At 38.4% G+C, this 20029-nt stretch overlaps 4 protein-coding genes across 4 annotated transcripts; 3 read left to right on the top strand and 1 right to left on the bottom strand.

The window, feature by feature from the left end:
- The first annotated feature begins 4213 nt into the window (after positions 1 to 4213).
- WAT1 (Walls Are Thin 1) lies at positions 4214 to 7061 on the top strand. Its single transcript, XM_018126280.2, has 6 exons — positions 4214 to 4529; positions 4632 to 4694; positions 4843 to 4959; positions 5058 to 5463; positions 6135 to 6286; positions 6513 to 7061. The coding sequence occupies exons 1-6, from the start codon at positions 4309 to 4311 to the stop codon at positions 6703 to 6705; spliced, it is 1152 nt and encodes a 383-aa protein (XP_017981769.1). The 5' UTR covers positions 4214 to 4308; the 3' UTR covers positions 6706 to 7061.
- A 1056-nt stretch (positions 7062 to 8117) lies between these two features.
- On the bottom strand, positions 8118 to 11647 carry LOC18591470 (protein NRT1/ PTR FAMILY 8.2-like). Its single transcript, XM_018125763.2, has 5 exons — positions 10795 to 11647; positions 10597 to 10708; positions 10271 to 10488; positions 9319 to 9878; positions 8118 to 9167 (listed from the first exon to the last, which is right to left on the bottom strand). The coding sequence occupies exons 1-5, from the start codon at positions 10891 to 10893 to the stop codon at positions 8306 to 8308; spliced, it is 1851 nt and encodes a 616-aa protein (XP_017981252.1). The 5' UTR covers positions 10894 to 11647; the 3' UTR covers positions 8118 to 8305.
- A 143-nt stretch (positions 11648 to 11790) lies between these two features.
- On the top strand, positions 11791 to 15470 carry LOC18591469 (purple acid phosphatase-like). The gene is made up of 8 exons (XM_007017602.3): positions 11791 to 12345; positions 12711 to 12911; positions 13052 to 13163; positions 13475 to 13704; positions 13812 to 13950; positions 14410 to 14630; positions 14813 to 14934; positions 15022 to 15470. Exons 1-8 carry the CDS (start codon positions 12160 to 12162, stop codon positions 15206 to 15208), a joined length of 1398 nt encoding a protein of 465 aa, XP_007017664.2. The 5' UTR covers positions 11791 to 12159; the 3' UTR covers positions 15209 to 15470.
- A 1592-nt stretch (positions 15471 to 17062) lies between these two features.
- LOC18591468 (purple acid phosphatase-like) lies at positions 17063 to 20017 on the top strand. The gene is made up of 8 exons (XM_007017600.3): positions 17063 to 17343; positions 17504 to 17704; positions 17961 to 18072; positions 18230 to 18459; positions 18691 to 18829; positions 19053 to 19273; positions 19463 to 19584; positions 19678 to 20017. Exons 1-8 carry the CDS (start codon positions 17164 to 17166, stop codon positions 19874 to 19876), a joined length of 1404 nt encoding a protein of 467 aa, XP_007017662.2. The 5' UTR covers positions 17063 to 17163; the 3' UTR covers positions 19877 to 20017.
- Positions 20018 to 20029: the final 12 nt, after the last annotated feature.

The raw sequence follows: 20029 nt of genomic DNA, 5'->3' as shown, positions 1-20029 counted from the left end.
TTAATAACTTGACAATTAAGCCTATCATTAATGGTCATAAATGTTAAGCTCCAATTAGGAGTAACTCTTACTGTATTTATTATTATTTTAAGTATATGTTTTGAAAGTTAGTTATTGTAATGAAAGTGATGTTGACATATATATATATATATATATATATATATATATATAATGTATAATAACTTATCCTTTTTGAAAGATTTATTTCTAAATCTTAACTACCTTCCAAATGGTAAAGCCAAGCAGAAAAGGGGGGGAAAGCCTTGCCTATTAACAAGTTAGTCAATTTTGATGACTTGATGCGTAATCATCAAGAAAGATTCCTTTATTTATTATTTTTTATCAGTCAAAAAGCAGGAAAGCAATTTGCATCCATGGTGTGATGGATTTGATCCAAGCTTTCAAAGCCCTTTATTAATTAGACTACAGCACACGGAATTTGCAAAATTACGTGAACCAATCTAATCATGTTGGGGTTGTGTTAACGAAAGCATGTGAATAACTTAGCCATTGTTTCACCAAATATCTCTGTCTCAGCTCGTCCACAGTGTGGGTGGTGGTGGGTGGAATCACTTTATGTGCCAAAAGCGCCAAGCAAAAAGCAATAAAGAAAAATCACTAGTGGTTTATCTGCTAAAGAGTGAAAACCGAGGAAGAGGCCAACCCACGTAAAGCTAGGGGGATCTTTCCAAAGGTAGGAGCCAGGGGTTTTGGTTCTAAAATCTCTAATCTCAAATTTCATCATCAAAGCTGGAGATCATTGGGATTCATTGGGTTGTTGTTGTTTTCTATCTCCAAAAGTAACAGGATCAGAAAGAAAGAGATGCTAGTGTTTTGGTCCTTTTGGAAGTAAGGCTTAATGCAAACTTCCAAGCTTTGATGATCCCTAGCTATACACCTACTGAACGCCTCTTGACTTATTATGTCTTGGATGTTTGTTTTCGAATCAATGGTAAATATTCTCAAGCAACAAAACTTGTAAACATGTCAAGCCTCTTGAGTCATGATTCATGATTTATTTGAACTAAGGGTAGCCGACCAATTGGCCATAAAGCAGCACAACTCGAGCTATGCTTTTCCTAGTCCACCCTGGACAGGATGCAAGGCTCCAGGCCAATGAGTATGGTCTTTGTTTGCCAGGAGATAAGTTTTCCTACTTTTTCTCCTCTTTGCTACATCGTTCTTGTTCAATCAATAGGTCTGCTGAGTGCTGAGTGATATCCTATGTAATGTTGCATTCAAGCAATGACCCACTCCCTGGTCAATGAGCGGCCCTGGTTCACTTGCTGCTGCACGTTCACCCAGAAACAGGTCAGCAAAACTAAAGCAGGAAACTCTCAGTTACAACTTAATCAATCTAGAAATTCAACTTTAGACTTTGCGAATGTAACCAAAATGAAATAGTTAGGTTCATTTAATAAACTGCTGAATGCGACTTAACAATAAAAGGAGATCCAAAGGGATCAGTTCAGCTACTCTGCTAGCTCAGTCTTAAAGAAAAAAAAAAGGGTCTTAAACCTTTTGAATGTAACCAAAGTGCAATAGCTAGATTCCTGTAGCGAAACCGAATTGAATATGACTTTTTAACATCAGGAACCAATGCGATTCAAAGCAGAACTGTCCATGCAGATTGGTGAGTCGACATGACCATGGAAAACAAACAAGGTTCACGTTGTCTGCAAAGTGCTCAACATCATGTTACATGGCGTGAGAAGAATGATTTCAACGACATTCGACTTATCGATTCCCCACGACTATTCCAACCTCTCAAGTTACTAATCATGAATTTTTAGTGGAGTTTTAGTAACTCTGTCACCTGCAAATCTCAACTAATTCTGAAAAAGCAAAAAAAAAAAAAAAAGGGTTATATCACTATGAACTTTTCTCAAAGAGTCTCACAGAATATTGTACCATAAGTGCCTAGCAAACATTATTATTGATAATTATATGCATTAATCAAGTTCTGCATGCTTTGCCTTTGATCCATGATTAGCAAAGAATTTTTTGACAATTAAATGAAGTTTTACAAACTTTTTAGTGCATAACATTTCATCAACTAGATTTGAATTGCAAAAATATGCTTAAGCCTAGCTTTGGATTAATTTTTTTTATATATACACGTACACATACATATACTTACATCACGGGTCTTTTCTGCACGTGTAATGTTGGTGTCACTATATCGCAAATATATTAATTTGTGTATATTTATTAGAATAACCTCAAGGGATAAAGAATTCCTCCCATACATAGGTAGACTTTATATTCTATTTTCTATTTATGGGTAGAATCATAGATTGAATAGAAGTCCACTACATACATTTCCTCCATGCCCTACCATTAATTTGGAATATTGGGATATCCATCTTTCTGCTCTGTAGGCGGAAAAGAGATCCCTTGTTTCTTTGGACTTTCCTTTGGGAATTAAACTAATAATAAACATGGCCAATTGCCATCAAGAAACTAGTACTACTAGTATGCTTTTTTTTTTTTTTTTCAAAAGGAGGTGGGAGATGAGTGAAACGAGTCGACTCAGGCCTCGACCAGAGGTCTGGCTTTGAAGATTCTCCCGTGCAAACGAAATCTATTTTAGCTGTCAGTTATGTACTTATGCGACCAAAAAAGAGAATGAAGCTGTGCCAAATGCAATTAAGATCACAACTGGATTGGTCAGGGAGGTGTCCGACCGGTTCATGCAGGCCGTGGTCAGACCCAGTTCTTTCTTTCAACCTTCACTTCTTCCCCTCTAGACTCACTCATTAGTAAAGCATTTGCTGTCAGATGCAAGCATTTTTTTTGTTTGGCTTAAAGATGGAAAAAGGCTAACATATTCTTTCGAGGGGCAGGCCTCTTTTTTTGAAATTTAGAATGATGATGGTCTCAATTGAGGGGGGGCAACATGTCTCTTAAAGCAAGGGAGTTGAGATCAGAAACGCAGCCCACAATCGAGCAAACTTTGGGAGTGGGAACTTTAGTGGAAACACTTCATTAGGTTCCTAGAGAGGATGATCAACACCTTTAATAACAAAAGATAAAGACCCTTTATCTCATTTGATTAAGGTAAGCTAGTACAATATTAAAGACATCTTTTCGTTTTTAGTACAGAGAGGGGGAATAAAAAACAAAAGAAAGAAGAAAGAAAAGCTATGGATTCCTCCTGTTGGCTCCTACCTTTTAATACACCATGGTCCTTGCTCTAGGTAAAAAGAAGAAAAAATGTAGTCCATATTTCTTTCTCTTTTTGCAAGCACCGCTAGAGTGGACCCTTTAGTTTGTTTGAAGCTAATGATCTTCCACTGCTGATATCGTGTGGCTCGATTACTTAATTATTTAATTTTCAAATGAAATTAGATCATTTTGATTGCTACATGATTTCTCTTTCCTTTGTTCGAAAAATATAAGAAAAAAAACAAATAGATTGATCTTAATTATTTGCAGCATTTGCTCAACAATTAATTCTCCATTGACAAGCTTAGTTGGCAAATGATCAGGCCTGTTCTAAAGGATAATCGGGTGGGATCTTCCCCGACAAGAATTTGTTAATTTATTGGAATGGTAGGGAGTGATAGAAGGAATTAATTTATTCAATTCAAATGCTAACAACTAAGAAGAAGAAAAAAGGTATAACTCTCCTCTAGAGTATATAATCGTATATACTGGTGATCATAAAGTGTAGAAATCTTTTACTACTATGTATTAAAATAATGAAGAAGATAGGAAAATACAAGAGATGCAAAGCTTAGTAGAATGTCAGAGGTGGGGGGGGTGATAATGGGGTTGAAGGCTTTCATGGGGCATGAGAACGCATGGGGTAGCTACCTTTCCCCCCTCGTGCGCGCTATCTATCAATGGCGGCTCACTCTATCACCTTCAATTATCATCATTAATGGCATGGTGCCAAAACAGAACCTGTTAGATAATACTGTAGTAAATAATCATCTCGTTTTCTTTTCTTTTATCTTCACGCCCTTTTCCTATTCAATTTTTCTCTCACTTCCCATTCCTGTTGTAAGCAGTAGTGCAATTGGGGGTTGTCTTGTCATCTAAGGAGGGTGGAACAGGGAAGAATGTGGGAGACAACAAAAAACATTTGAAGGGGCTAAGAACAGTTGACATAACGTCTTTTTAGGGCCCTTGTGGGCCATACGTTCAACATTACAATCCCTTCCTCCCGCCCTACCTACAACTATATTTATACCACCACCTCATTCCCTAGCTCACCATCCTCAACTCTCCTTAATCTCTTGTAATATCACTTGTTTTTTTTTTTAATTTTAGTTTCTGTTTTAATCTCAAGTGTTTGCTTCAATGGCTGATGCTGGTGGTTCAGCCTCTGGTAGGATGTGGTGTTCGATTCCTGAAAGGCTCCAGCTGCACATGGCCATGTTGGCCTTGCAGTTTGGTTATGCAGGGTTCCATGTGGTCTCCCGAGCTGCCCTTAACATGGGAATTAGCAAACTTGTTTTCCCAGTTTATAGGAACATCATTGCGTTGCTTCTGCTACTTCCCTTTGCATATTTTCTTGAAAAGTAAATCCTTACTGACACTCCTATATACAAGCATAAACCTCATTACTCCACCCTTGATGTACTAAACCCTAACTTGTTTTTCATATGTTCTTCTTTTTCCAGGAAGGAGAGACCAGCTATTACTCTAAATTTTCTTCTTCAGTTCTTCCTCCTCGCTCTTGTTGGGTACGCATGATCATGCTCTAAACCTCTAAGTATAAAGAAAAAAAAAAGAAAGAAACTAGGAGACAATTTACAAGTTAATTCATCACAATGTGGTGAGGACAAAAGCAAAACTAACTGTGGTCCTGTTTCATTTTCTTTTACGTGACAGAATCACAGCAAATCAAGGTTTCTACTTGCTGGGCTTAGATAACACATCACCAACCTTTGCATCAGCAATCCAAAACTCTGTCCCAGCCATTACCTTTCTCATGGCAGCCATACTAAGGTAAGCCCACAATCCCTTTGGTATAAACTTATACAGGGACTGGGGACATGACATGAAACGTGTCTGATTATTTTCATTTGCATGTTCTTGTTTTTCAGGATAGAGAAAGTGCGGCTAAATCGAAAAGATGGGATATCGAAGGTTATAGGAACAGCGTTATGTGTGGCTGGAGCATCAGTGATCACTCTATACAAAGGTCCAACCATATACAGCCCAGCTCCCTCACTGAATAGACCCACACCGATGTTTGTTTCATTGGGAGATGCAAAGGGAAAGAACTGGACCCTTGGTTGTGTGTATCTAATTGGCCATTGCTTGTCCTGGTCCGGTTGGCTGGTGTTGCAGGCACCAGTTCTGAAGAAGTACCCAGCTAGACTCTCTGTGACCTCCTACACTTGTTTCTTTGGTCTTATTCAGTTCCTGATCATTGCCGCATTTCTTGAGAGAGACCCTCAAGCTTGGATGTTCCACTCTGGCGGAGAACTCTTCACAATTCTCTACGCGGTAAGTATCTCATCAGTTCTTTCATTAGTCAACCCATTCAAAGAATTTTCTTTCCATTTTTTACTAAAAATAGTTGGAAAGTAGAGTCCTTCAAGATAACCAGAGAGAAAAGTTATCTTGGCACATGGGGGAGTTATTCTTTCTTGAAATTCTTGGCAACACATCTGCTTTTTTTCTTCTTTTCACATAGTGTGAAACGGGGTTCGCTCAACCATAAGCAATAAGGTGAATCCTTCTGCAACTTTTCTCGTACTGTGCATCCATGTCAAAAGCAATGTTTCATGGTCTATGATAAATCTTTCTGAACTGTCCTGGGAAAGTTAGTGTGCTGTCTCTTTACTTCATGAATATGCCTTATCAAGACCCAGAGGGGAGGGAGCCCCATGTACTCCCTGGGGCAAAGTCCAATGTCCGTCAAGTCTAACATCAGAAACAAAAGCCTAAATTTGTACCGTTTGAACCGGTGCTAAATTGTTGGTGATAAGGCAATATTTTCAGTCCAAGTTCAGGGAATATGTTAACCCTTTTGTTCTAAAAGATTTCTTCCATAGTTGTTAAGCTGCAGTACATTAGGAATAAAGTGGTTTATGCAATAATATGCGAGTGGTGTACGTGGTGGGCGAGTGAAAATGAAATGAGACCAAAAGCTAAAATTTGTGTGGAAAATGCAGGGTGTGGTGGCATCAGGGATTGCATTCGCTGTACAGATATGGTGCATCGACAGAGGTGGCCCTGTCTTCGTTGCTGTTTATCAACCTGTTCAGACTCTTGTTGTCGCCATTATGGCTTCCATTGCTTTAGGGGAAGAGTTCTACTTGGGAGGGTAAGTGGGTCCTTTTCTTCCCTCTTTCTCAACCATTATCTCTGCACCCCTTAGTTGAAAACTCATCAATCATCTGATAAAGTTGCCCCCCCACCCTCCATATGTACATCCCTAGCCGTAGGATCAAAATATCTGCCTTACGTACATTACGCTTGGCAACTTGGTTTTGACACCTTAATTTTTTTTCACTGTACATGAATTTAACGCTATTTTCTTTGTTTAACAGGATCATTGGGGCAGTGTTGATCATAGCGGGATTGTACCTAGTGCTTTATGGGAAAAGCGAAGAGAGAAAGTTTGCAGCTCAAGAAAAGGCAGCCATTCAATCAACTCCAGAGCACAGCAACAACAGAACACCAAGCCATATCAAGACATCCCTCACTCAGCCACTCCTCCCTCCCTCAACAGAAAACGTTTGACTAGGAAACCCCTAACTTTTAACCACAGTGCTGGCTGGAGAAAAAAACAGAGAAAAGGAGAAACAAATGGGAAGCACTACCTATATCAGAAAGTTTGTGTGTGCATGGATTTTTTTTTTTTATTTTAATTTCAATTTCTTTTCCTCTTTTTTTTTAGTCAATGGCTTTCTTTAAGTAGCAGAGAGAGTTAAAAAGAAGCGTTTTTGAAAGGGGAATGATGATGAACATGATGATGATTATCACTGTCACCCCTGTGTGGCCTATGGGGGGCCTGAAATCACATATGCTTTTTATATGTCAATGTTATGGTTTGATATATGCAAATTTTATGAAGGTAATGCTCAAGTTCATTATGATGTATGGTGTGAATGGACCCACATTTGCAACAATGCTCATTTCAATATACTATTTCTGTTTTGGACCAAAGATGGCAAGGGAGACATGCCATAACCACTCTCATATTAAACAATTTTTCCAATCAGCAGCAAAGAAATAATCACATATGAGATTTCTCAATCTTCCCTTTTTGTTTGATCTCTCATCATGAAAGTTCATAACAAGTTGATTGCAAAAACATTATCGAAGCTTAAGGAAGACACCGACAGGGTATGACCACAGCCCGCATTTGGACGGTAACTAGCTAGATTTTATGTCTTGTTTGGAAGGCAGTGGGGGAAAATGACATGCATGCAAGAGAAGTGACAAACATATACTAGCATCTAATGAAGATAGAGGAAATTGATATGACTAACAAAAGGTTTATAAGAAAGAAAAAAAACATAAGGAAAAAGCAAAATTAGCTTGAAACAAGCAAGTCTTACGCCTCAATTTGCTATTTTGGTGTTTACCCATTTCTTTAAAAGCCCTTAAAAGTTAAAAGAGATTGACTCCGTGAATGTCAGTCCTAGCTAGCTAGAAGAGTCTTGGTTCAATCATTCATCACCTGCTAGAGTCCTGTGCTTGACGTCAGAATTTATGCTAGAAGAACGGATCCCAAGATTAATGCTTCATTAAAGAAGATTGGCATCATTAGAATATCCAATTATCACACTTAAACTTTTGCAAAAGCGAATTGTTTTCTTTTATTAATCAGTTGCTTTAGCCTTTAATGATGTGAATGGCATATGGCATCATTTTCTTTCATTCTGTTTTATGTTTTCCTCACCTTTGTGTCTTTTAAGTATTCAGTCTTTCTCGTCCAAACAAGATTTTTGTCTCAACGGAATTGTCCTAATTGCAAATTTGTTCTGACCTTTTCTTGCCAGTCTAATGAATATAAAGTGAAAAAAAGTCGTTTGCTTGCATTGGGGAGATGCCTGCTCCTCTGTATTTTCATCATTTACTTGTATAATTAAGTATGTCTTGACCCCCCAAAACAGGTTATGGTCATACCAAGATTTTAACTTCCATCGACTCAAACTGTTTATTAGCTTTTCATTATGAAAAATGTAAATCTTTAGCACTACAGGGAAATAGTATTATGTCAGAAAAATAAATTAATGGGGTTCATCTGCATAGTGAAATTAGTCACACGTCATAAATTTTTGTATAATTAAGTAAAAACCATAGATGAATGGAAGTGATTTTTCTTGCTTGGATTTCACAACACCACGCTTTGAAACTCCCCTTTGTCATAACCAGCGGGCTCGGCCATGGCCTTGACCCTGGCACTCCCCTCGAGGCCATTTTTTCCCTTGTATCGCCAAGCCACCCACAAGTAATCCAAGAAATTAACAGCATTGATTGCAGTCAATATCCAGTAGAAATAATCCAGCCTGCTTTTGTTAAGATCATTTCTCAGCCATCCTTTCTGATCCCCACCAGTTGCACGCTCAATGATTTTCACAAATGCAGTGCTTAGCCAACTCCCTATTCCAATCTCACTGAGAAACATTGCGCTGCTTATGCTTCTCGTCCCATCAGTCGCTTCATCGTAAAAGAATTCCAGTTGTCCCACATAAGTGAAGACCTCCGCACTGCCTATTAAGAAAAACTGCGGGAGCAGCCAAAACACGCTCATGGACGATGGTTTAGGATGGTCACGGCGTTTCTTTTCTACCAAAGCTGCTGAGGCCAAAGCGAAGATTGATACAAATAGGCCAACACCCATTCGTTGTAAGGATGTAATGCCACGGTGATGACCGGTGCGTTTGCGTAGGATTGGGACCATCCATTTCTCGTAGATAGGGACGAGTAGGAGCGCGTTGATGGCGCTGAAGACAGGGACTGAACCTGCTGGAATCGTGAAGTTGGGACCTAGCTTTCGGTCCATGATGGTGGCTTGGCTGATAAAGAAGGTTGAGAGTTGGGCAAATGAGATGGAAAGAGCTATTGTTGATGCCCATACAGGGAGTATTCTGACGAAGGACTTGAATTCTTCTACTTGAGTTACTGTGCAGAGTCTCCAGCGATTTTTAATGTTACCCTCAGGATCTGTAACCACTGCTGCCATGTCCAAGAACCTGCAAAGGCCAATTTACTAATAATTTAAGTAAAATCTTAAAGTAATTTTCAACAACAGATTATCAGGATGGTCTCTAGAGTCTTGTTTGCATATATATTAATTTTAAGTTATCTCAAATTAATATATGAGACGGAAGGAGTATTAATTACCTGTACTGTTTGGTTTGAGCAAGTTTTCGAGCACCAAAAATATCAGACTCTAGTGTATTGACCTCATATAGGACAGCTTCACGTCCTAATCGAACCCCTTTAAAATGGTTCCTCACAGAAGCCACGATAACCTGAAGAAACCTTGTAAAAGGGCTTCCCATGGGCTTTTGGTAACGATAGTAAGGTATTCCGGCACCTAGGATGACAGTAGAGCAAACCATAGCCACAGTGGGAACTCCAAAACCCCAGCCCCATCCTTTCTTGTCTTGTATATAAACCAAAAGTGTGATACCCAAGAGGGCGCCTATGTTAATGGCGAAGAAGAACCAGTTGAAGAACGAATATTTCTTCTGGACTTCTTTTTCATCAGCTTCGTCGAATTGGTCTGCTCCAAAGGACGAAACGCATGGCTTGATACCGCCAGTTCCAAGGGCTATAAGAGCTAGTGCAACGAAGAGAAAAGCTGATTGGTTGTCGGCTGCTTTTGTGCATGGTCTGGCCGTGCATGGAGGCGGACGTAGGCTGTCTATGGAGGCTGAGAGCGTCAACAAGACCATACCCTGAGAAAAAGAAGGACACAGGGTTTTAGATCATATGGTCCAACACGGAGCAGATCCATGATGGACTTACTGCTGCTAATTTGGGCTTTAGGCCAATTATCTTGGGTCTCTCAACTATGGGCTTTAGCCCATCTAGGCCTATGTGTAAGACTTCTGACTGGGTGATCTAGCCCAACAGATAATCTAAGCGTTTCCAAGGACAAAACAGAGGTAAGGAAACCCGTCATCCGGTTCAATATCCATTCAACTTCTTCTCGGACTTCAGAATCTAGGTACCTTTCACTGTGTTGCTTTCAATTCTTTCTGAGGTTAGGTGGAATCTATATATGTACATAAACTGGGATTTGGAGTGCAAATAGAATGGTATACGTCAATACAAAAATACTACTTACCACTGCATATATACAAGAAAAGATGATAATCGTCAAGAATCGACCCAAATAAGTATCAGCGAGAAATGCTCCAAGTAGAGTTAGAACATAGGCAGCTCCAATCCAATCGGTCACATGAGTGGCAGCAGATGGGAGCGACTGGTGGTATTCGAAAACCAGATAAGCCACCATGTTCACTGCTATTGCAAAAAATGCTAATCTCTCCGCAACCTCATTCACTACAACCAATGAAAACAATCACCCATGACCAACATCCTGTTCATAAATAAATTTCCACATAATATTGTGAAGTACCAGGATGTTCGTGGCTAGTTTCTGGTCAATACCTATTATAAATGGAGCTGCCTTCCATCCTCCAGTTGTTTGCTTATCTGCAACTTTCCCTCTGATATCCACGCATCCATTGCCCACTAATGTGGTTGATGATACAATTTCTTCCTGCAAGACATTACCCGAAGTGATTTCAGCTAGGTGTAAAGATTGCGCAAAAGATTCTGTTCAATTTCAAACCAACAAATAATTACCTTCTCATGATTCTGCTTCGTCTCCTCAACAAATTTCTCCATAGAAGGCTGAATAATGGACTTCTCAAACGGGTCGCCCCCAGGTTCCATTATTTCCATCCAAAAAATCAGACTGTTCTATAACTTCTGCTCTCAGGTAAAGGCTATAACATCAATTCTGGTAAGGATATCTTAATATGAGTTCTGGTATAAATAAGAGACCAATTTGCCTGCAAAAAGAAAGTGTGTACTTGTCCTGACGTAATGTTTGAATGGTTTGCTTTTGACGTTTCCAATGAAATTCGTGCTTTAACTTATGGGATAATGGTGTGTCGCCGGCAATAGAAAAGATAGTGTAGTAATACTTTAACTTGGGTCATTTCATTTCCTGGATTTCTGCAACTTCCACGTGTGGTTGAACCAAAGTACAACACGCTGAGGCAAGGCTTACATACTCACGATGGCGGTATTGTTTATATGAGCAAACCTTGAAATCTTGTATGAATCATTCAAGCTGCCGCCGACCATTTTCTGGTACGATTCGTTGCCGACAAGAGTCTCTTGGTCTGATCAGGTCAAACTCGGTCCTAAAATAAGTTCTCTGCTTCCCTTTTTTTTTTTTTTGGTCTTTTTTGTTGTTCTTACAGGACATGGATTAGCCTGTTTGGGCCTGCTGCATATAAACTCACACGATTAGAACATGAGATCAGGCCGTAAGTTAGGATACTTAACTGAGCCTAAGCCCTAAGCCCTTGTTGCTTAGCTTTCATTGTTGTTCCTGTCATTCCGCATACGTACCTCGGCAGAAGAAAACTAGCTGTTATCGAAACTTCAAGCTTCTGTTTCTGTTCATGTACTAATTAAAACGTCTGGGTGTGCTTAGTAAATTCGTTAATTACTAAATGAATTTGAAGTTTTTCTTTTCTTCCCAATGGTTAATTTTTGACTATATTCGCACCCAAAGATGGATATTCCGTCTCTCTTTAAATAGAAATTTAATTGCATGGCGAAATGGGCCTATAGGTTTTCGTGTCAGCGAGAGTGACAGGTGACACTTGCTTTCTCAAGAGAGCACAGGGTCAATAATCGCACATTGCCTGCTCTCCGCTCACCAACCATATCCCGTTCTGAGTCGTTGTTTTTACTTCTTTTAATCTACTATCAGTCTATCGTTTCGCCATCAGTTTCTCATTGCTGGGATTAGCTCCGAACGTACGCTGTTTCTCATTCGTTGTTTCGTACTTGGGGAAGACTTTGATATCTGAAACGTGGCAATGAAGAAGTAGACTTTAGATTCGTATCCAACTGTGAATATTCCCATCTTCATTTTCTTCTTAGACTTCGCGTGTCATCTTCTTCTTCTGAGACACTGGATTGGAATTAGAGATGGTTGCGAGGTGGGATTGTGCCAGTTTTGCCTTGGTGATTGCGGTGGGCTTGATTTTTAGTGTAGCTGAGGTTTGTAATGGTGGAAAAACCAGCAGTTTCGTCAGGAATGATCAGTTGTCTCATGATATGCCACTGGACAGTGATGTGTTCCGAATTCCTCCAGGTTACAATGCTCCGCAACAGGTGATTTTCATTGAGAACCTTGTCCTTTACTATATAATCTTTGTAGGGTGTAGTAGGTTGGTCAACTCTAGGAACGATTAATTGCTCTGTTTATCTCCAAATAGAATTGAATTTTTCAAGGAAAGAGTAAACATAGCATTAATCCCATGTCTTTATATTGTTTCTATTGCAAAATTGTAAAGCTGAAGTTATGGGAAATTGATAGATTAGGAATGAACCCAATTATGTAGCAGCTACTTAGCTCCAGGTCTCTGGCTTTTATGGGTGTTAATTGTGTTAAATCATTGTATAATGCTAAGGTAGGTGGTTAATCAATTTGGATCAGATGTTGTCTTCTGATATTTTATTTGATGATACAATTGAAGGTTCATGTAACACAAGGGGACCATCTGGGGAAGGGTGTGATCGTCTCCTGGGTTACACCAGATGAACCTGGTTCAAATTTAGTCCTTTACTGGGCTGAAAACAGTGAACTCAAACATCAAGCAGAAGGCATTGTTCTGACTTACAAATACTTCAATTACACATCTGGTTACATCCACCATTGCACCATAACCAATTTGGAGGTTTGTAGCCCTTGTGATTTGTTTTCAGAGGGTGCTAGCCAGCTTAATTTTGACAGTCTTTCTTTTCATAATACATAGTTTAAACCTTAAAATCTATAGTTTAGATTCTACTTCTCAAGCTAATTTCATTACCTTTGCAGTCTGATACCAAGTATTACTATGAAGTCGGGATTGGGAACACGTCAAGAGAATTCTGGTTTAGAACTCCCCCTGAAGTTGGCCCTGATGTACCATACACTTTTGGCCTCATAGGTATTTTAATTATTTGTTTTCAGAACCTATTGTTAAAATATCTGGTTGAATAAGTTGTAATTTGCAAAGCTTTAACACTTCATAGCCAGACAATTCAAATCTCTTTTCTTCTTGAAGTTTAATATGCTCATTGTTTTCCCTTATTCCACATTTTTAGATGGAAACTTTTTCTAGAAATTGCTAAATCGGTCCAAAATGTGCTTGATAGGAAGGATTTAAGCCATAAAGTAACTCGTTGAAGTGATTTTTGCGCTTCAACTTTTCTCATGAGGGATGCTATCCTGGCCTTACTCTCTCAAGCATTTAAACAGGGGACCTTGGGCAAACCCATGATTCAAATAGAACACTTACCCATTATGAGTTAAACCCAGCAAAAGGACAGACACTGTTGTTTGTGGGAGACCTTTCCTATGCAGATGCCTATCCATTTTATGACAACTCGAGATGGGATACCTGGGGAAGGTTTATAGAGAGAAATGCTGCGTATCAACCTTGGATATGGACTGCAGGAAATCACGAAATTGATATTCTTCCTGAAATTGTAAGCAACTTCCTGCATTCTCCCTTTTCAATTAATGCTTGACTTAACTTACATCAAACCCGTGATATCAGTAGTCAATTAATGAAGTACTGGCGATTTTGTTTCAGGGTGAACGTATACCTTTCAAGTCCTATTTACACCGTTATCATGTCCCCTATAAAGCATCAGGGAGTACATCTCCTCTCTGGTACTCCATCAAGAGAGCTTCAGCACATATCATTGTCATGTCTTCGTACTCAGCTTATGGTATTAATTTTACTGTTAGATTATCTTATGGGTTGACCAACAGTCCTGATGATTTATGACTAATGACAATGATTAAGGTCTTGTTTGCCACAATGTCTGTCTGGGGCACATTGTGAATCCGCATTGTTAATCACAGACCTAGATCATTTGACAATATGATTAAAAAATGACATGCCATTTGTCTGGTACTTCACTTTCATTTTAGTAGATTTTTCACTAAATTATATGGTCAGTCACCTAATTTCCATAGCCAATTACACTTCATGAGAGAAGGTCAGTGCCATGGTTGTCTGCCCAGTGCCCCCTGATTCCTATTAAAACAACCTAGAAGTCATAGTAAAAGACACCTTAACATGTTGAAGATAAGGTTTAGCATCTAGTTAGAACTGTTTGTATGTTATGTAGCAGATGAAGACATCTGGAATTTTCTCAATGATCTACTTAAAATGTTCATTGCAGCTATATATACACCTCAGTACAAATGGCTCCAAAAGGAGTTTCAAAAAGTGAACAGGACAGAGACACCATGGCTCATTGTTCTTATGCATTGTCCTTTTTACAGCAGTTATGTACATCATTACATGGAAGGGGAATCCATGAGAGTAATTTATGAGCCATGGTTCGTGCAGCACAAGGTTGATGTTGTATTTGCTGGACATGTTCATGCCTATGAAAGATCTGTAAGTTCACGTCCTCATTCAGTAATGCCACTTGTACAAATAACTTAGAAAGTTATTGTGGTCAAGGTGTTTTTGCCTTTAAACACATTATATTTTGTCTTTCCATGGTTCCATTCATAATCTGACAGTCACATGTCTTTAATTTGAACATTTTATAACACTCAAATACTTTTACACTTCAGGATCGCATATCAAATATCGCGTATAATGTTGTTAATGGATTGTGCACTCCCATAAGTGATCTATCTGCTCCAGTTTACATAACCATTGGAGATGGAGGAAATCTGGAAGGATTGGTGACAGAGTATGCAACCTGGCTTCAGTTTTTGTCTCCTTTAATCAGCATTTTCTTGGTGATTATCATTGTAAAACTGTTGGTCTGATTGAACAGGATGACGGAGCCACAGCCAAGTTACTCAGCTTTTCGAGAAGCCAGTTTTGGTCATGGAATATTTGATATAAAGAACAGAACTCATGCTCACTTCAGCTGGCACAGGAACCAAGACGGTTATGCTGTGGAAGCTGATTCCCTTTGGTTTCATAACAGATATTGGAGCGTTTCAGAAGACTACATTTAGCCAAACTATGATTAGAACTACATCGATAGACATGGGAAATGCAACTATTCAAGATTTACCCTGCGTTGCTTTAGCTTGTTAGCCTAATTATAGCATTCAAGGTATTTTGAAAGTTTTCACTGCCAATAAACGTAAAATGCTGGGAATAAATGGCTGAAAATCGCATAAAACCTGGCAGGTTGCGAGATAAGGAAAGAACCCCAGGAATTCCATTCCATTGAAGTGATTGTAATAAATCTGCACACAGCCAAACATTGCGGAATCCCTATGCTACCTAACTTTGTTTTGTGGGTGAATTATAGTCCCACCATCTTAATATTTAAAAGTTAGTGGACTTGGGAATATGACAGGGGCCTTTCCAGATCAGGGAATGCTTTTTCTGGAAAGATGAACCAGTTAAAAGAAAGGTTTAGAGGATGAGCAGACATGGACACTTGCTGTCCTTGGCCTCGTTCGGATGTCGAGACTAGACCCAAGGCCTCACTTTTTAGCCAGATGTATGGAATGCCAATCTCCACTTGGAGAACTTTGACAACACATATTTGGGTTTTAGGATTTGCTCATTGAATGCGACACTTGGGTTCTTGCTCATCATTCCTTACGCCACTGGAAATCAGCCGCCCAAATCTGGAGTAATGGCGAATCTTGACAGGGTTGATGCTTGATGGTTTTGTTTCTCTTTTGAGTAAAATATCTAAAAATTTTTAAATTTTAATTAAAATTACATAAAAATTTATTGATTTAAGAAATAAATATTTTGTTTTAAAAGAATGTCTGTTGTTAGATTTATAAATTCAATTGTTAAGGTTTTTATTAATTTACTGATGTGGTAAAAATTTTTAAATAATTTATTTTTGAATATGACAAAAATTATAATACTATATAAATCGGATCGTTGTTGTCAGGCTCTCCTGATCTGTGCTCCTTCTTAAGGTAGCGCAATGAATCAAATCTGATCGGATCTTATTTGAAAAGTTAAGTTATTTTTTAAAAAGTAAATAAAAAATATTTTTATTTATTTATTAATCATGTTAAAATTTTTTTAAAAAAATTATTTTTTAAATTAATAAATTTTTGCATAATTTGTATCAAAATTTTAAAGTTTAATATTGTTAAATGAGTAGAAATAAGACATTACATTAAGACGAAAGATTAAAGAAAAAGTGAGTGGACAAGACTTCTGTCTTATCATATACATGGAGTCATTGGCAGCACTCCAGAAGATTCGACCGTCCATGAGATATTTTATTGGTTTTCTTGTGCTTATCGTTATGATTATCATGTTTTAGTACTAAACTAAACGAACCCCGGGTCTCAATGAATTCACTTCCATGTCCTGCATCTTGTCCTTAGGACTGGGAGAGCAGACCCTGTTATCATAAAGAAAAAAATGAGTTATCTGTATTTAGTTCAAAATTTTCAAGGTAAAAGTTGAATGGTGGTTGGCCCACTTACAAATCTCCTCAGTTTATCTTATCGTATCTATTGAATTATTATACAATTTATCCATTTTGTGGAAAGACAGTATGCCTACCACCATCAATAAGCACTTCTGTCTCAATCAAACACCAGATTCCATAATTGTAAAGAATTATGTAGAGGGCACAAGATATGAACCAGAGAACAGGGATCTGTTCCAATAGGTAAGTTGGAAGTTAAAGATGTTGAAAAGTCGACCAAATGATAAACTGATGTGTAGAACAACCTACTAACTGAGTAATTACAAAACTAATTGAATTAATTACTGTTGTTGTAGTAACACTAACTCAGTAAAAGATTAAACTTTACCATAAATAAAAAATTGAGTCACCCTGTGACCCCCTTTCCCTTTCAATCTTCATCAGCTCCCGTATCTAGACTTCAATAATTTCAGTCCTTCATCTCGTTATCAGGCTTCAGCTCTTTATACCTCTATTTACAATTCAATGTCTAAGACTTGAAGAGAGTCAGCTCAGATGGCCCTCCTGAAAGCCTTTGACCCTTTTGTTATTTGTCTTCTTTGTTTGATATTGAGTGCATCGGACTTCTGCAATGGAGGAATAACTAGTAGCTTTGTGAGGAAAGAGTATTCTCCTGATATGCCCCTTGACAGTGATGTTTTCCAAGTTCCTCCTGGTTATAATGAACCTCAGCAGGCATGTTTGTTTCTTCTTCGAATTCTATAGCAGTGCTCTGCTAGCTGCTAGATATGTTCCTGAAATTTAAGTTTTGTTTTTGTTTTTGCATCTTCTAACATTTTAATGGATGTTCAAACTTCAAATATATAGTTTCTGATATACGGTGTGGGATTTATAGGTTCATATAACACAAGGAGATGCTGATGGGAGGGGCGTGATCATCTCCTGGATAACTCCTGATGAACCTGGCTCCAATACAGTTCTCTACTGGTCTGAAAATAGCAAGCATAAGAATCGTGCTGATGGAACTTTTGTCAGATACAAGTTCTTCAATTACACTTCGGGTTACATTCATCATTGCACCATCAATAAGTTGGAGGTAAGAATCGTGCTGATGGAACTTTTGTCAGATATAAGTTCTTCAATTACACTTCGGGTTACATTCATCATTGCACCATCAATAAGTTGGAGGTATTCTTTTTCCTCTTTTCTTTTATTAATCAGGTTTTCCACCTTAAACGAGTTTAATATAGTTGATTTGATATCATTGTAGCTCAAATTTGAGAGAAATATGTGGATCTGTTACTTGGAAAATGGATGATATTTAGTAACTAGAGCTTATTTTTCTTTTGCAGTATAACACCAAATACTTCTATGAGGTTGGAATAGGAAATACTACCAGACAATTCTGGTTTATCACTCCTCCAAGAGCTGGCCCCGATGTTCCTTACACTTTTGGCCTGATAGGTAAATCCAATTCATAACCGAAAATTTCCATAAGAAATTTTTGGCTTATCAAATTTTCACTTAGAATCCTTCCCATTTCATTCATTTTATCCATGTTTTCATCATAGAGTTTTGCGTACTTTTGTTTTTGATCTTAATTCTCAAGCACTTTGAACAGGGGATCTTGGTCAAACACATGATTCAAATGTTACACTCACCCATTATGAATCAAATCCAAAGAAAGGGCAAACAGTCTTGTTTTTGGGGGATCTCTCATACTCAAATGACTATCCATACCATGATAATGTCCGGTGGGATACATGGGGAAGATTTATAGAGAGGAATGCTGCTTATCAGCCTTGGATTTGGACTGCAGGGAATCATGAACTTGATTTTGCTCCGGAACTTGTATGTGGTTTAACTCTTATTCACTTTGAAAGGAAAAACCCAAAAAAAAAAAATGATTGAAAACTTAAACTTAATGCAACTAGCTGCTCTAACCATTTGACCGTAATCTGCTTCTCAATGTTGTTTGCTAGGCTTAAAGACAGAGTGTCACCATATCATGTCGCACAAAGATGTTGCTTTTCTGTGGCATAGAAGGTTGTAATAGTCTTAACAATTCTGGTTCTTTTGCAGGGAGAAACGACACCCTTTAAGCCATATACACACCGATATTATGTACCATACGAGTCTTCACATAGTACATCTCCTTTATGGTATTCGATCAAGAGAGCTTCAGCTTACATCATTGTTTTGTCTTCTTATTCAGCATATGGTAAGTATACAACTTCACCTAGCTGATATATTATGAAATGCTGGAATTAAACGTTTCAAAAACATGATTACATGGATTAAACGTCAAGCAAGAGAAATGATCATATTGAACTAGATAATTCGGATCAGTCAGAGGGGCTTGCAAATTATACAGCTAATGTAAATGTGTGCAGAGTGAAGAGATATCATCTTATCCTGCTGGTTTCCAATTTTGCTTCTAACAGGAAAATCCACTCCTCAATTCAAATGGCTAAGTGATGAGCTACCTAAAGTGGATAGAAGTGAGACCCCATGGCTGATTCTTCTCATGCATTGCCCAATTTATAATAGTAATTCGCATCATTACATGGAAGGAGAATCCATGAGAGTGGTGTACGAGTCATGGTTTGTCAAGTACAAAGTAGATGTTGTATTCGCCGGTCATGTTCATGCCTATGAGCGATCCGTAAGTGCCATCTGTTTTAAAAAATTGTTCTTAAGCATTGCCCGGCCATGTTCACAGAGCTGTGTAGTGCTTCTGCTATTTTACAGAAGCAGCAATCCCCCTACTAAATTCCCCTGCAGCTGCTTAGCTTAGTACCTCGAAAAGCGAACTTTATCATGTTAATTAACGACCTGATATTTCACATTGCAGAAGCGTGTATCCAACATTGCCTACAACATTGTGAATGGAATGTGTACTCCTGTTAATGACCAGTCTGCACCAGTCTACATAACCATTGGAGATGGGGGAAATCACGATGGACCTGCTATAGGGTATGCTTATGCCAGTAGATTACTCCTTAAAATTTCTTCACTCTGGATTACATCCTAGTAACTTAACTGATCATTCTCTCTCTGATTAAGCAGCATGGTGGAACCACAGCCAAGCTTCTCAGCCTATCGGGAGGCCAGTTTTGGTCATGGTATATTCGATGTCAAGAACAGGACACATGCCTGCTTCAGCTGGCATCGAAATCAAGATGGACGTGCTACCGAAGCTGATTCTTTATGGTTTCACAACAGATACTGGAATCCCTTGGGAAAATCTTTTGTAGCTTCATATTAATCAGTCAATAGCTGATTCCTTTTTGGCCTTTTATGTTTCTCCTGTCAAATTTTCCTAGGTGCCTGCTGGATTGGACAAACCACTTCTTTAGCTTGCTCTACTTCACTATTCTCTAGCAATATAGTTGTAATTTATTAATAATACTAGTGTGTG

The sequence above is a fragment of the Theobroma cacao genome, chromosome 8 (assembly GCF_053813885.1).
Source record: "Theobroma cacao isolate CCN51 chromosome 8, ASM5381388v1, whole genome shotgun sequence".
NCBI classification, from domain to species: Eukaryota; Viridiplantae; Streptophyta; class Magnoliopsida; order Malvales; family Malvaceae; genus Theobroma; species Theobroma cacao.
This window is presented reverse-complemented; position numbering and strand designations above follow the sequence as displayed.